General features: G+C 40.0%; 1 protein-coding gene across 1 annotated transcript; it reads right to left on the reverse strand.

Moving 5' to 3' along the window:
- Positions 1 to 1,143: 1,143 nt before the first annotated feature.
- On the reverse strand, positions 1,144 to 16,994 carry mfsd14ba (major facilitator superfamily domain containing 14Ba). The gene is made up of 12 exons (XM_051413531.1): positions 16,675 to 16,994; positions 11,994 to 12,092; positions 10,542 to 10,604; positions 10,118 to 10,245; positions 9,902 to 10,016; positions 9,001 to 9,219; positions 8,707 to 8,820; positions 8,304 to 8,375; positions 7,400 to 7,512; positions 6,841 to 6,938; positions 6,364 to 6,527; positions 1,144 to 4,642 (listed from the first exon to the last, which is right to left on the reverse strand). The coding sequence occupies exons 1-12, from the start codon at positions 16,747 to 16,749 to the stop codon at positions 4,370 to 4,372; spliced, it is 1,533 nt and encodes a 510-aa protein (XP_051269491.1). The 5' UTR covers positions 16,750 to 16,994; the 3' UTR covers positions 1,144 to 4,369.
- Between the last annotated feature and the right edge of the window lie 650 nt (positions 16,995 to 17,644).

Consider the following 17,644-nt stretch of genomic DNA (forward strand, 5'->3'; position numbering starts at 1 on the left):
TAATTAAGATTTAAATTTGAGATTAAAATAATTATAAGCTGTTCAGTAGTTGTTCTGGAGCTTTGAATAATTTCCAGATTGGACCCTTCAATCTCAATTTTTAAGCCAACATGGAGGGGAAGTCCTAATGTTCTCAGGAAAAAAGACATTTGAATGTGTACATTTCCACCAGGCTCCATCTGCTGAGGATGATCATGTTATACTGTTGAAAGGTCTAGAACAGTCACAGTCACTGGACTTCAGGTGAGATTCCTAAATGTATAATTTATTTCTATATAGTATATTGATATATATAATTTATATATATATAGATGATTAAGCATAATACAATGCTGTGTTGTTAAAGTTAAGTAATAGTAATTGCAATAGTTAAGTAAAATTATAACTAAAACTTACACAATGTATTCAGATTTCCTTTAGTAAAAAAATCATTTTTGCATGAATTAATAAAAAAAAAAAGTTTGTCTTTTGTCTTTTTACTTAAAGGTCCAGTGTGTAGGATTTAGTGGTCTAGCGTTGTAGTTTCAGAATGCAACTCACTCGCTTCACCCTTCCTTTCCAAGCACGAGAGAGAAACTACAGACGCTGTAAATAGAACATTTGTCTGTTCTGGGCTACTGTAGAAACCTGGCGGTTTAACATGGCAGCCGCCATGAAAGTCAACCCGCGGCATCCTTAGATAAAAACGTCTCATTCTAAGGTAAAGAAACACAATAATTCTTATATTCAGGTGATGATACACTAATGAAAACATACCTATGAATATTATATTCCATTTCTGCCAGTAGAGCCTAAAATAGTACACACTAGACCTTTAAATATACTACAAGGAGTTTTGAATTGTTATGAAACAGTTTCAGTTTAATATTGAGGCCTCTACATGACAAATTTATGAAAAAGACTATCAGTGAGAAGATTTATTATTTATAGGTACATATTCCACTATATGTATTGCCACTAAATCCTACATACTTGACCTTTAAGTAAAATATAGACGTACAGTCATTTTTCCACGGTGACGCCCTCCTGTCCTGGACAAAGAACAGACAACCAAACGAAAATATAGACAGTTTTTCTGGTTCTCAGAAACATTCAACCAACAACCAGCTGGAAGTTTGAAAAAAAGCACTCGTTATACAGATGCCAAGTGTTGTTCTGTTTTAATTTCCAATAACCAACAACTGGCTGGTACACTTCCAGACAAGACAACAGACAAAGTGTATTTACAGTGAAATCCCATGTACATTTCATTTCTTCACATATACATACATCCAGTCCATGTGCAACATTTACACTGTTGAGTCAGTTTCAGTTTCTGCTGAACTAACTGAGTGTTCACATTCACACTAATATCCTACTTATGATCTGGGATTTGGAGTATACAAAGCCTCAAACAGACATCAAATCCTGGCTACACAAACCTGGATTATCACTCACCCTGGTTTTCAGGAGCATAAATGATGTGGTTTTGGTTATTTCAACTGGTGAAAAAGCATTCAATCTTAAACGACAACAACAGCAAAAACAGCTGTCCTTGTCATGATAATGAAAAGAAACTGCAAGCTTTAGTTAATAAAAGAGCAAAAACAGACTAGATTAGAGAAATCATTGAAATGCAGATCTGTTAAAGTTTGTACGAGAACAAACTGCAGATAAGTTGATCTGATCTAGCACCTTTCAAATGTTATAAAAAAGAGTAGACGAGTTACAAGGATACAAATAACCAGTTTCTCTATCAGGATACCAGTGTGCATGTAAACATACTCAGGTGTAAATGCAGGAAACAAGGGGGATATTGTTTGTTTCATAGTCTAATCTGAACAAACCCAAAAAACCCAAAGCAGAATGACTGATGGTCTGCACAGGAACTGAACCCCCAACCCAGACTGCGTTGGTGCCATTAAGCTACACAGGACTGAACACTGAAGGAAAACCTCCATATCAACCACAATAACCAAGGCAATCCCACATTTCACTTACAGTATATACAAACTATAATATCATTCACATGTACATTTACATTTTAAGGTCATAAAGCAAATAACTATGTACACTCTGTGCCAGTTATATATACTGTTAAACTCTTCAGCATTCGTTCCTAAAGCTTCTCTAAAGCTCTCATAAAATCTCTTTCTGATGCTTCAAGTATAGGTTCATTCACAGAAATATCACTACTTTCAGGGGAAAAACCTCACATCTGCAACATGTTTGTTTAAAAATCCAACAAATGGCTTTCCAGCTGAGCTCCATTTTGTTTTTGAAAATAATACAGCAAAGGATCAGCCGACCTCACAATGAAATCTAAACTCGCAAAGGAAGAACACTGCGGTCCAAGCACCCAGAGCAACTCGGGATCGAAGGCACACCGTCAGGGTGTCGTGCTGCCACCAAGCAGCATTTCTCAACCTACATTCCGGAGCACCACTAGATGGCCGCATGGCACCGTAGAGAGTTCTGATACAGCTTTGTTTAAAAAATAAATAAATAAATAAAATTTGATTTTCTTGAGTTTGGTATTACAATACTGGAGGTTGTGCAAGCTATTGTGCAATTGGATATACAGGATGTGCGTTCCAAATCTGGTGCCATTTTGAGAATCCCCTGGTGACCAGGACCTTAAATATTATAATTAAAGGTGCTCTACGTGATATTTTTTAGTTAAATAGGTGTTAAATAGCTCTAAAATCTGACAGCCATCACTGATATAGTGTTCAGTCACTAACACGGGTCTCCCAGTCCCTCCTTTCTGCAGTAAACAGAGAATAGTTTCTGGTATCCTGGTCCCACTTTATCCAATCAGGAGAAAGAACTCCACAAAGAGGCGGTCCTTAAGGGCAGGAAGCAGAAGTTTAGTGTGGTCATGTGGGAGGCGGGAAGGGACTGCTAACTGTAAGTCAGGAAGTTAGCCAAATGCAGATTTCACTTAGAAATGCCACCTGTTGTTCAATTAGAACCAAATTGATATAGACACCAAAATGTGTCAAATTTAAAGAACGTAATCCTGAGAAAAAATGTGAGGACAACATGACTTCATCGCGTTCTAAATCAGAGGCTCTATTGTTAACTGTATTGAAATTAAAAATAAAAGTCAGAGAATTATTAGAACCATAAACAATATAGCTCAAACTCTGTTGGTGCTTGGACCGCCAACACGCTGAACGTCGCAGCTCTGAGGTTTCCCCACTGCCAGCAGCCAGCAGCACTTCCATAAAGTGACTTTGATATAAAAATAAAACAGATGTGACAGAATGAGTAAATCCAGGTTGATTTAAAAACACGATGACCTGAGGTAGAGTGACAAACGGGGACACTACCCGGTGAAATTAAAAACTATCCAGTGAGGTGTTTGGTTATTTTACTCTCATCATTAATAATTTTCTAAAATATATACAATAAACCTATGTATGTTAGCAATGCATTGCCTAAAATATTTCCTTCTATCTTGTTTTGGATGATGGAAGTTAAAATCTCTATAGAAATGACAATTAAAATTGATATTTTGACATTTTATGTGGCTCTCATCTCTCAGCTCATCACATTCGTACCTTGTTAGCGATCGTTAGCTCGTAGCAGGTTAGATACTGTACACTTAGAAAGAATAAAAATCCCTTAACCCTGTCAAAAAAACTGTTCTTCTTCAACAAAAAAACAAACAAAAAAGCAGTATAAATCAACACTGATGTTTTGGCTGCTGTAAATATGTTGCAGACATGTTTCTTTTGTACAATAACCAATAAGAAATAATCACATCATAAAAATACGGCTTCAAAATGATACAGCTGAAGGTAGAAACACCTTTTTTTGTTTATCACAAAAACAATCAACAACTTCAAGCTTAAAGATGAACAAAAATCCTTCCATTAAAACCTCAAAAATACTTTACTTTCTGGGGACTTTATGTGGGTGTATCCCAAAACTGGGCTAGCCCAATCCATAAAAAAACGCAGTTGGCCCCTCGTCCTGTCAATCAAACGATGGTTTCCATTTAAACTGTGTGGTCCCTGTTGGCTCCACCGTCTCTCTGTCAGTCAAATAATCGTCTCCGTCTCTTCTGTCAAATTGAGCAAATGACATCTTATATGCAGCTCTTTGCTCCCGCCTCCTTGTAAAAGAAACATCCTTATTGGTCGCTCAGAAGACGTTACTGCCTCTGCCCCTGGTCGGTGAAGTAATACGTGAGTACTGCCTTCTGGCAAAGAAACAATGCTATTGGAGCTTCTTGGTATCAATAGCAATCTTCTGACAATAAAAGTACACATAGTCCCGCCCTACGGCAAAGAAAATGTGTTACCGTTTCTTTTTGTAACAAAATGTCAATCAATCAAACCACTTTGGAAGCCCCACCCTCTGTGGTCCTTCCACCTGTCCATCAAACGATACTGTCCTGCAGCAGCGGCTCAAAGTCCTCGTCGCTGGCGGTGGGAGGGGTCTCCTCGTCGCTGCCCGGGAGGGGCGTGTTGATGTGGACGCCTGCTAGCGAGGACATGGACTCTTTGCTGTCTGGGTGGGGCTTGTCGCTGAGGGACAGCTGGGAGGAAGAGGATGAGCAGGAGGGTTTCTCAGGGATGAAGAGCGCAACAAGGAAGGCAACTACCACGGTACACGCCCCCAGCAGGAAGGGTGGGCCGGGGATGAGCGCTCGCTGAGAGAGAGGAATAAAGAACAATGTTTCTTTTCATTTTTTTCGTCTGGAGCACAACTGTGTTTCTTTTCATTTTTTTCGTCTTTCATCTGGAGCACAACTGAAGCATAGCCAATACTGCTGTTTACTACTACTGTTATTTTTTCATCTAAACATGGCAAGGCAATTCATTTATATAGCACATCTAATTATAAAATATAGTAAAATAAATGTGCATACAAAAAAACATTTTCAAATGTACTGACCAGAGCACAAACTACTTTCTGCATCAACATGGGGGCAAGGGGCCGCATGATTTAATGATGTCATCTGTAATATGTCATGTCCAACTGAAATCACATGGAGTCGCTCTTTTTCCACTCAAAAATAATTGCAAAGTGATTTTTAAGTTTATTGTTAATAATTTTATCATTAAAAAAAGACAAGAAAAGTTGTTAGTGGTATTGACGAGTAAAGAGCACACCAACATCCAACTGGACTGAAGTGAAATTAAAAGGAACGTCGTTATGCTGTTTAATGGGCTCCGTTGAAAAAAACCTCCAAACTGCAGTTCCTCTAACAGCCACTTGAGGCTGGCTCCAGCAGTGAGTCAATCCCTATAAGGCCCCATATTAAAATGCCCAACTTTACAGCAGAAATAAACATGTTTACAGCCTGCTACAAGAAGCGGTTTTGGTCTCGATAACTTATTTTCCTCTTTATATATAACTCGTGACTGAGTTTCACTCTTCAGAAACCTCTGGGTGACACTACGGACAGTTTTAATCATACAGTCTATGACATTTCCATCGTTTCTATGGCATTCATTGTGATGTGTGGCCTCTGCAGAGTATCACTTATTATAACACTCCCTACCAGCAGTGCTACAGCAGGAGCTGTGATTTGTTTTCTGCTCCATTCATTTGCTGCAGTAAGCTAATGATAAAGCTAACACTGATACTGACACTTACGATTCATAATAAAAGTGTTTTAAGGTGAAGGCAGTGGTAGGCTTTTACTATGAAACAACCACAGGAAACAGTGACAATGTTAAGCATTATAGCTAACCAGTGTTTTACTTCTTGCTCGGAAGTTTATCTGACTGTAAAAAGATTTGGATATTTTCACTTCTTGTCGGAAAGACGGTTTTAAATGTTATTACAGCTATTAAAGCTGCAAGCAGCGATGAACGGGCCCTTCGCAGTCCCTGTGAGTGGGGGCGTGCTGTTGTCAGGTTACCCACCACAACATCATGCTGTGAAATTTTCATGTCAATCAGATCAAAATAGCCATACAAAGCTTACTTCCTCTTACCAGTAGGTGGCACTATGACTATGACAGAATATTGGCACGTTTGGGCCCGATTGGAGAATGTATATTGAAGTTAGGGATAGAGCTAAGCTTAGGGTTTAGTGCTAGGGTTAGGGTCAGGGAGAAACACTGGTTTTTGACACCACACTTCTTTTAATCGTGAACTTCTTCAAAGTGTAACAAATCTGAAGTCAATCTGATTAATTCTCTATGGGGGTTTTTAGAACAGAACACCTGAAAATGTCAGAAATGGTGCCAAAAAGTAGTTAAATTAGTGGACTTTCACTGGAGTTTGAAAAAACTCAGTCAGACATATAGCCATGTAGATAGACCCACACATGTGTAAAGTTAAGCAAGAATTGCTGCACCGTTTGCAGCAGAAAGCAGGAACGGTGTGGAGCGTTGGGGTGTAGGTTTAATGAATACGGTACCTCTGTGGGACTGTGCAGAGGCAGGGGGTCAATGTTAAAGTCTCCCTGGATGGGGTCCATGCTGTTGAGCTCAACGTTGAAGAGGAAGAAGATAAATCCGTACAGAGCTGGACCCAGACCATTACACAGACCTCTGATCCCTGTTATCATCCCCTGGACCACACCTGCAGGGGGAGACAGACAGGTCATGCTATTGGTCACCATGTTATTGCTGACACGGTGAAAACTGGAACTGCTGATATATTTAGCTGGCAACGGGTTGATTTCACGGCCTCCCTTAGTAATACAAACTTCCATCGAAAAAATACATAATAACACACTGACCTATTGATCTGTGTGACAGAAAGAGAGGAGAGGAGAGGAGAGGAGAGCAGAGGAGAGGAGAGGAGAGGAGAGGAGAGGAGAGCAGAGGAGAGCAGAGGAGAGGAGAGGAGAGCAGAGGAGAGCAGAGGAGAGAAGGGAGATTTTCTTTGTCACCTTGTTTATCAGGATCAGCGGACTGTGACACCAGAGCAGAGACAGCTGGGAAGGTGATGGAGGACATCGCTGCCACAGCACCAGCCGCCCACATCATCCTGTTAACCCATTTAACACAAGTTCAACGTGTCAGATCTCTGTGTTATCATCCATATAGTTTTTTAGCGTGTTAGGTATCTGACATTGGACCTGTTACTGACGAAACAGGTCCCTGCTAACAACTAGCTACGGGGGTGCCACTCAGCCTTACTTTCAGTTTTTGGACATTGGACAGTTTTCTCATTGGACTGTATAGCCAAGTTGGCGTTTGGTATTTAGTGTTTATTGTATATCTATGGTGAGACTAGAGTAGGTGCATAGCAGCAACTGTAGCCTATAGTACAGCTGTAGCTGTGGTGGTGGAAGTGTTCCCTTCTGCTGCCCAATCAAAATACAGAACACTGACGTGGCTGTGTCAGCAGATAGAGTGCTAACCGTGTTCTGTCTGACAGCAGCTTTACAGCAACAGAATGAATGTAACCCTCCACTAAAACAGAAAACAAACACACACAGATCTCACCATGGCTCTGATCCGAAGCCGTACCAGGCCAGCTGAAGGATCTGGAAGCCCAAACCCAACAGAACAGTGTTTTTATTACCCAGAGTCCTCATCAGCAGGGTGAGTAAGAGAGTCTGAGAAAGGAGGTAGGGAGAGAAAAAAAACACAAATGTTATTCTAACCTTGTACTTATGTAAGGAATGTGTATAATTCATTAACATTTATTAATATAATGAGTAGTAAAAGTAAGTAATATTTGATTATTTGTCAATTTACACTGTTACATACTGTATGACCACAAGCTGTCTATGTGTTAGTGCAGCTTTATGATAGCTCTTAGCATAGAGTGCAGGAGTTCTTCTTCTTCTGTGGTTTCACTGATTTCATTTATTATCTCACACTGATGGACTCCTCTGTGCTGTTTAATGTAGTGTATTTACTGTTCTGGGGCTGTTGTCTACCTGCCCAGGGACAACAGATGCAAATTAGCTGCTAGCTAACTCTGGTGTAATTACTTTTAATCGTGCACTGTCCCTGCAAAAATGAAAAATGAACTTTTTTTAAAATTAAATAACATTTTGGCAGTTAGCTAAAAAGTTCAGGTGGACGGAAGCGACGGTGCGACTTGCCCTGATTTGCATATATTGCGTGAATATGGTTACGTGTACACAAAGTGTACTAAATCACATTTAGATTTAAAATATACAACATTACTAAACATTAATTATCTTTCTTGGCTCAGATTGGTTGTTTTCGTTTATTCTGGAACCTGATTTATACACAGTTTATCTGTCTGTACTACTGTCAGGATATAGTGAAAGTTTCAGCAAATATGATAAAAAGTTACTTTTAGTTATCTACTGCAGCTTTAATCAGGATATGTGACACTTGAAATGAGGAGTGTGTGTGTGTGTGTGTGTGTTACCTGTGCTACAATAGACAGAATTCCCACTACTCCAATAAAGACAGCGATGGTTGTGGAGGAGAAATTTATAACCTGGAGGGACAAACAATATTTTTTAAGGGATGTCAATGTCAACACAACATCATTTAAAAGGTAAAATCCCAAATACCAGCACCAAGCACCAGTGCCAAACCCAACCAGCTCATTTAGATTCACTTGTCAGTAGTATGACAACTTCCTACTACAGGTTTGAACTTTTTAAACATAAGACATTGCTGCTGGCTACCATCACTGGACTGCACCAAAGATGAACATTTTTGAATCCTCCACCCAGTGGCCTTACGAAGCAATCCCAGTAATAACAGCAGTAATAATGTTAGTACTAGCAGCATTTGTAGGAAAACACTTCACTAGTGTGTCTCACCTGTCTCAGGTAGAGGAAGAAACTGGAGTACTGTCCGGCCTCCGGCAGGTAAGAAAGAAACACAGTGATGCAGATCAGTAAGACCGTCGAGTCCTGACCCACCTTCCTCAGAGACTGAAGGAGAGAGAGAGACAGAGAGAGGGACAGAGAGATAGAAAATACAACATCGGCGCTGTCAGACGATCAGTTAGCAGTGAAAAGACTTTACGCGACTACAAACCAAAGCAAATCGATCAGCTATGAGTTCATTATTCAACCAATCAGATACTGTACTGCAAATTATTGGTTACTGACAGTGAATGGGTCGGCCTGTTCCCAGGATATAGGCGCCCCCCAGGTGTTGAGCCTCATCTTGTCCGGCAGAGACTCGGGCACAGCCAGCAGGATGAAGCAGATGTCGGCCAGAGCGATCAGTGTGGCCAACAGAACCACCAGGTTGTCTCCATACCAGGCCGACAGGTACGCCCCGATGGCTGGACTCGTCACGAGGCTGGCTGCGAACGTAGCCGACACCTGGGGGCAACGAGGAGAGAGGAGGATGGAGGAGACTTTAGAGGATGGAAAATGTTGATTGTTGTGAAAACCGCTCAGTTAACTGCTACTAAAAACCACTACCACAGCTTCTGTGTTGACCTAAAATGACGCTGGCAGGACAGATGTTAATGCTAATGACTGGTTGGCAAAACAAGATGGCAGCTGTCTTATTATTAGGCTAATTTAACTATATCTTTGTACAATGGAATTGACAAATAGACCCGAACTTGGTCCAAACACAAACACAAAGGTTGTTGTCTCCTCAGATATTATAAATATATTTTCTGTTCTGAGCTGATGTTTGTCCTCTGATTAAGCTGACCCATCAGTTTCTGCTCTAAGGTTGCAGATTCAGTGTCAGTCATTCAACACCGCCCTCCATCCGTCTGTAGTAGGAGGTCATTGTGATTCATGTCACTGCCTATGTGAGTCCTTTTGTGATACTTTACAAGAGAATGCTCAAGAAAAAGATCATCCTTTCAGAATCTTTTCATGCACATACACAACTGGGTGTCCTTTAAAGTTGAACGTCTTTTTCAATTTTGTTTATACTCACTTGCGAGCTATTATTAATTGTATCCTCTTGATTGGTTAAACATAATATCCACATGAATTAAAACACTGTATATGTGACAAATTCAGGGAAAACAGGAGTGCTTACCAGACCGTATGCTGTACTCCTCTCTCTTTCATCCGTCACATCAGCGACGTAGGCGAAGATGACTGAGAAGGTGACAGAAAAAGCTCCAGACATGGAGATCATGGCGAAGTACCACCTGCGGGGGCCGAGCAAGTGAGAGAGACACTGTTTAGCTCCACTTTCAGGCAGACGGCCGTTTTTTTCAATTGACTGAACATTCAGAACATTGAGTCCTACCAGGGGCTGAGTCTCATCAGAGGGATCGGAGCGCAGGTAAAGAAGACAGTGACCAACAGGAAGGACCGCCTCCCCCACACGTCCGACAACGCGCCGATCAGAGGAGCAGACATGAATGACAGCAGACCCTTGAGATGAAGAGGCGGAGTCAGTGACAACAAAAAAAAACTCTCACATTGTCTGCTACAGAGAAATATATTTCTCTTCTTTTTGGGTTATACTAAACAAGATTCCACATTGAAAGGGTTAGGGTTGAGGAAATGACCCTGATGATGTCATAGTGACAACCCATTGGCGTTGAAAGATGAGGGTGTTAACCAGACACAGTTCAGCTTTATGGAGCCACAACTCTAAATCACAGCAGTTCTATTTTAAGATGTACTGATATCTACAGAATGAATCACTGAAGTGTTGAAGTTCTTACCTTCACACCCTGAATGAGTCCGTTCATCAGGAACGTGTGCTGTGGAAATGTTTCATGTAAAACCTACAAAGAGAAGCACAACACCAACATTTAGAAAACCAACACAGAGTTTATAGTTTCAGCAAAAAGCTCCATTGGGATTAATAAAAAAACTGACCCTGTCTACACTGGAGTGTTTCAGTGATCCCTCTCAGTTTGAATCAGTAGCTGTCTGAACTGACACTGTAACGGCTCATGTTTCACGGCAACCCAACTGCTGCCTGGTGCACACTCCTAATCTCCTGATTTCATTTCAATTATAACTCCAGATTAGAGTTACCTATTAGTAACTATGGTTCTATGAATTCTTAACATCTGCCAGTGACAGTTTATAAACCTGGATTTCTACTATCTGTGGCAGTAAGGAAGAATGAAATAAAACTCTTGACATCACCAAGAGTTGATTTCTGTTTTATCTTAATATATGGGCATGATCCAGACCAGAGTGAACAGTACAAGACAACGTCACAGATTTTCAATAACTGCATGTTCTCTGGAAAAAATTAACTGTTGTTGCAAATAAAAAAAATCAATTAACCTTTCCTAAGTCCCGCCCCTTTTTGCTCTGTGCTCCAATTGCAGCTGAGCAAGCCTGGCTCACCTTCCTCCTTTCTTTTACTTAGATATGATATATGCTAGGCTCATCTATGTTGAAAAGACAACCATTTTTTGAAGATAATTAAACGATAAAAGTGACATATATTTAGTCGCACAAGTTAGCTTATTCTAGCAAAATGCTAGTTAACTAGCCAACTAACCCCTAACGTAAATTAACTAGCTATTTAGCTGGCGTTTTTTCTACATTAGCTGTCAGATCTAACTAGCCAAGGATTGATGTAGATTAGCTCGCTAATTAGTTAGAATTTAGCTTTTTGGTCATTTAAGATGTGCCTGTATGTCGCTTTTATTTTTTAACTATCTAGCACATAGCATATCTCAGTACAGGAAAGGAGAAAGTTGACCGAGGCGTGCTCAACTGTTATTGGAGCACAGAGCAAAAAGGGGCAAGACTTATGAAAGGTCAATTACTATGAAAAAGTATATATAAATGTCTATACAAAATACATAATTTATCAGGCTAATTTAAAAGTGCTTTTTTTTTACTTGATATAGACATAGATACAGTAAGTAAACAAAATAATGTTTGATTTGGAAAATATCTGACAAAACTAAACATTTAGTGTTAACTTTCAGTTCAGTCAGAACTTGTACTCCTACTTTGCTAAGCACAAAAATCTAAATGCAGAGAACAGGACTTAAACTGGACTAATCTAGAATTTTACTCAAATCTCATCATGAAGTGCGTTGCCTTCTCCAAATGGAAGCTGATCCCATCGCTCTGTACTATGAACCCAATCGGCAGCTTGAATGTTGTGACCACCATCTACCCACCACCACACAGTGTTTACTCACAGTTAGCATGGGCGTGGTGAGTAATCCCCAGGCGAAGAACTCCAGGAAGATCACCACCACCGCATGATACACGCTGGGCCTGCCGATACCTTGCTGGAGCTGAAATACAGACACACACAGATTTTACCATCACAATTATATTTTAATTTGCCGTACATTTTAATGTGATGCTACAGTTAAAGGGGCACGCCACCAATCTTACATACGAAGAACAGTTTATCATCATGGTTATAAGTGGTATGGCTCTAGATGAAGATTATTGGCTTGGGCTTGGAAACTATAGATCTATAACACAAAGCATTACTAACTGAGGTTGGGGAAAGAAACATGGTTGCTCCATGCAGCAAAAGTCTAAAGAAAGATGGTATTGAATTGAATTTTGGGAATTCTAGGATCCAGTAGTTTTGGAGGTTGACCCATTCCAGGGACTAAGGCTTTGTTCAGACTGCAGGCAAATCAGATTTGTTCTCAAATCAGATCTTTAAGACCGACTGTCTGCACTGATATTTGCAATTGATCAGATTGGATTTATGTGCCGAGACATCACCATTGTACCTGCATGGGTTGCTATGGTAATGAGGTAGGCATCAGTAACTATGTGTGCTGGTGACATGGCTTTCCAATGAAGAAGCATGAAAAACGGAGATCCATCATCTTGCGCTTCAAACAAGAACCCCTTCCTTCTACCGGACAGCCACTCTGATGCACTTCCATCGCTCTGGATTTGATGTTGTCTATCACGTTGCGATTGACACAAAAAAGACACTTTGAAATACAGCCAGAGTGTCCAGACTGAGACGCATCTGTGGAAATCCGATTAGCATCGCATTTTGAAACACTTCCAAATGTTGATTCGCAAAAATTGCATTTCATTTTTCATTTATTTTCATTTTTGGCTGTCCGGACTTTCTAAAATCAATCTGGATTTAAAACCAGATTTAGCCTGGCAGTCTGAGCAAGGCCTAAATGTCAGGATATCTTGGCCTCTGTTGTCTCTCTTATAGGTACAGCATTAATGCAATACCAAATTGCTGGAGTACCCCTTTAACTTTAAGTTTCGGGCCCATGTCATCCCAGTTGATCGTTTTCCTAATCACCCATCAGGTTTTAGATTGATTTTCTTCCTTCCAGGCAGCCGCTGGTTTCAGTTAAAATCAACTGGCAGAGACACGAAACTGGTCACTTGTTATTTGTGTGTCAACGTTACATTACCATCGCGTGGTGATGCAGTTGAGAGCAGGAACTATCGTCCAAAAATAGTTTGTGGGCATCTGAGATACCAAAAGGTACTTCCACACCAAGTCTGGATTTACATGCAAGATATTCACACAAACCCAAACAAAATGCTTGGGTTTCTGTTGTTTCTTGCTCTCCAAAGATGTATTTTCACACAATAGCAAAACTTGTGTGAGTTGTGTTGTTTCTTCCAAATTTCGCTGTCAGAGTTTAGGGTTTGACCAGTGGAATCCGTGTCTGTTAAATGATGTTACGAGATCAACCTACCTGGTACACATCTTATTTAGTGAATTATCTGAGCCACCACCACAGGCTCAGGCCACCGATACAACAAAAGCCGTCAGATAACGCTGAACGACAGGAACAGAAACGAGTCTCCTTCGCGCTCATACACGCCAGAGATTTTGTGTCCCTGCAAACAAATAAAGAAACACTGAAAATGGCTGACATTCACCATCCTCTTGTCGCCTCACCAACATTGGGTGAACTCATGTCTTTTCTCAAGAACCATGAAAAGCAAAATATCATCATCACTGCTGTAGCTCGGACCATTGCAGACCAGCATGTCAAATGACTCAGACTTGGTGCGCATTGTACCTGGGTGAAATTCCTGTGTGGAAAATTAGTTTCGGACTCAGCATGTAATGTCTTCAACAAGTAGTCCTCTTCGACACTGTGGAAGGGCTACAGTAAATGCGGCATGAATCCAAATCTTTCCTCAAACACAAGAGCATTTTCAAACAAAAAGTCTTCATTTGAACTACAGAGACTCATTTTCTAACACAGTTGAGCATTTTGTATAATTAAAATAGAGCGATTATTAAACTGGAGCACCGCACACGAAGTGATTGTCAGCCGACTGACACAGATACACAGGATTTAGGTGGTGATGTGGACCATTTTCTATCTTTAGCTTGAATAATAACAGGTTCTCCTAACACAGATTTGCACTACTTAGATAATGAGTTAATCTTTGCTGCTCTCCTTTATTATTAAGCTTCATGAGATGAGGATCATAAGGTGAAGATTTCCATTATCTTCAGATAATTTATTTGCTTTTGATACCTGGAATATGGCTGCAACAACACAATACAATGACATTATAATAATATTTGTCAACATAATCCCAATCACATTTTAAGGAACTTTAGCACAATGGGACAAAAAAGGGAACTACAACCAGAATTCCATTATACAACTATGCGTTGTAAATCACAATTAAATAACCTTGTATCCTTGATGTGTCTCCTGTGTGGTGAAGTTCTTACCTTCAGTAAGTGATGATTTAATAAAATATTGATGATATGAGCACATCAAATTAAATCAGATAACAAGTCGTTGTTCAATTTCCATTTTTTACTTTCAAAACAAAAAAATGGAAAATGTGTCATTGTCCTTTTTTTTGGGTAACAGCCCATTTCTTGATTTGATTATGATTGAAAATCTGTTGCCCGCAAAATACACTGACCAGTCACGTTAACCAACTTTCTTCCTCAGTCACTTGATATTTGAAAAACAAAAATTAGTTTGAACGTGGTTGACTTGTGTAGTTGAATTCAAAATGACAAACAACGGAAGTAGTTTGCCTTGTGATCCAGCAGAGGGCACTCCTGTATGAGCTCGACCTATGGCATCCCTGAGCACACAAAGCATCTGAGAAGCACTGCGTCACCTTTGTTCAAAGCAGCTGTCTTACCCTACACCTGCAAAAAATCTGCGTACTGGCTATCATTAGCTTGCCACCCAAGTGAGGCAGCTGAGCGGAGCAGCATCAGTGTACAACCGCATATTAATCCAAAATGTTAAATATACCTTTAAAAGGTCCAGAGTGTAACATTGAAGAGGATCTATTGTCAGAAATGGAATATAATATTCATAGGTATGTTTTCATTAGTGTCTAATTGCCTGAATATAGGAATCATTGTGTCCCTACTGGTTGCCTTCCATGTTGAACCGCCATGTTTCTACAGTAGCCCAGAATGGACAAACCAAACACTGGCTCTAGATAGGATCTTTTGCATTTTCATGAGTATTGCAGCCTCTTCTCATTCCCAGGTCACCAAATACAGACAAACAGAGTGGTGTTCAGTTATTTGCAATCTTTGACTTCACCGCTAGATGGCACTAAATCCTACACACTGGTCCTTTAAACGGTTCATCAATTATCAAACTTGTTGCTGATGAGTTTTTTAATCGTTAATCGATAAATCTGCTAAATTTTACAGGTGTACTTTCTGTATATTAAGAGTAGGCCCAGTTTTAATTTAGTTTAGTTTAACATTAGCCTTATTTATGTTTTTTATAATTTAATTTATCATCTGTCGTCAATGATCTTGATGTTGTTTGTATGGGTGCAACCAACATTATTTTCCTTATTGAATAATCTGTCAATCTTTTTTTTTGTTGATCGATTATTGTTCAATCAATAACATTGTGAAAAAGGCTCATCACAGTTTCCAAGGTGAAGTCTTTATATGTTATGTTTGACCCAGCCACCGGTCCAAGCCCCCAACATATTCAGTCTAAAACGACATCCGACTGAGGAAAGAGAATCTGGAACCAGACAGTGTTTGACATGTTTGCTTAATGCTGCATCAACACAGTGCGCCCCATTCTCCATAAAAGATCATATAAATAGCATGTTTCTGTTTCTCCAACATTTAATACCTAATAGACAATAGATTACAAGCTGCCTTGTCGTTCTCGTGGTTTTAATATAATAAAAAATGTCTGTCACTATTTGTCATGAAGGATGCTAAAATGGAGGCTGACGGAGCCACGGAGGCTGTGGAGTGTTGAATCTGCAGTGTCTGCTTGCCCTCAGTGTATTTCAGGCAGAGAGCTGTTATGTAACAGATAATGGATCCATCCTGACCACATCATCCTCACACTAAGCTGAGCTTTCTGTGGACCACATCAAACTCCATTACAAGACACACTCTCTTCCATCCCACAACAACAGCCATTTTGGACCAGAGGTGCTCTGTTCGGGCTCATTTTGGCTGCAGCCATTCATTCATGTGATCATCTGGAACCTTTGATCAGTTGTGTTTTATTACAGTGACATTCACATATACCCTCAGAGCAATCAGCAATAGAGAAAACTAGCTGTTGGAGCAGTTTTATATGTAAAGTGATATATATATATATTTTTTATTTCATTAATTTTGCTGTGAAATTAACATAAATGTTTGTTTTTTAAAGCACAACATAAATGATAAATGAGGCATACGTCATGTGTTTTAATATCCTGTTATGTCATACACATGCTGGTAGAAATGAAAGCTTATTCTCACTGTACATATGGAGGTGTAGTTGAAATGAATGGATTATTTATATTACACAGCCCGCAGCATTTTTAAACGACATCAAATCGAATAAACAATCATACAGGTTGATAAATTATTCATTAAATATTAATAAAAATGGCGGGTCGGCCACCCACCGCAGCTCCGTCCTTCATGACGATCTTCTTCACCAGCACCACCCGGCCGGTGCCCGCCGGCGGCTCCCCCGGCATCTCTTCACACCTGCCGCGGGTCACGAAGCATCCATGCCGCGTAGATATCCGCGGTTCTCCGGGTGCTTCCAGGATGTCTCCTTATTTAACCCCCGAAGAGGCTACGCCGAGATAAAGGATAAAGGATAATAGCAAATAAACCGTGTTGAGATAACGTCCACAGTGTCTCTCGTTAAATCCGTCCTCAGGTCAGTCCGACAGTCCGCAGCCCGCCTGCTACAGTCGCTGCCACTGTCAAGTTACACACAACCAGGAGAGGGTTTCCGGTGTGGGTTGAGCTTCTTTTCAGATTAAAAGCGTGATTCGGATAAATGCGCAACACTCGAATACTGCCCAGAGACTCGCAGGTTTTACCCAACCTATCTATCCCCAGTGGTGGACTGAGTGCTCAGATCTTTTTATTTAAGTCAATTGAACAATTCTACAGTGTAGAAATATTTTTACCTTCCCGCCACTGCCAATCATTTGAGCTATGGCAGGAACTGCACTCTGTTTTACGTGCTTAATGTAACTTCTTATAGCCAAATTCCATATTCAGCCATCAAAATTTACAAGATCTCATTAGCTTATTATCTATGTCAAACAACTCATTTCTTAGATATACAAAACACCTTTAACAAGCAAATAAAGTAAATTTTAGGCAGGTCCATAATGGATTGTACTATACAAAGGTATATTTAATGGGAACCATAAAGGGGTTGGTAGTAAAAGTTAGATTAAAGGAACCCCCAAACTTTTTTCAATACATGTCATAAAATATGTATTTGACATATTACATCTTTCCCTGGTCTCTTTTAGAAGAATATTTAAGGTCCTTTAAGATCTTGATTAAGGGAGTAGTTATTTTGTCCATTTTTATTTTATTTATTTATTACCATTAAAAATCCTTTGAAGG

The sequence above is a fragment of the Dicentrarchus labrax genome, unplaced genomic scaffold (assembly GCF_905237075.1).
Source record: "Dicentrarchus labrax unplaced genomic scaffold, dlabrax2021, whole genome shotgun sequence".
Taxonomy (NCBI): domain Eukaryota; kingdom Metazoa; phylum Chordata; class Actinopteri; family Moronidae; genus Dicentrarchus; species Dicentrarchus labrax.

What these genes read in the sequence shown, in the direction of transcription:
- mfsd14ba (XM_051413531.1), bottom strand. Translation starts at nt 16,749, where the DNA reads ATGCCGGGGGAGCCGCCGGCGGGCACCGGCCGGGTGGTGCTGGTGAAG. An exon ending in CTGATGAGACTCAGCCCCTG is followed by an intron (nt 10,017 to 10,117) that starts GTAGGACTCAAT and finishes CGGCCCCCGCAG; the next exon opens with GTGGTACTTCGCCATGATCT. An exon ending in GGCTTCGGATCAGAGCCATG is followed by an intron (nt 6,939 to 7,399) that starts GTGAGATCTGTG and finishes ATGGGTTAACAG; the next exon opens with GATGATGTGGGCGGCTGGTG.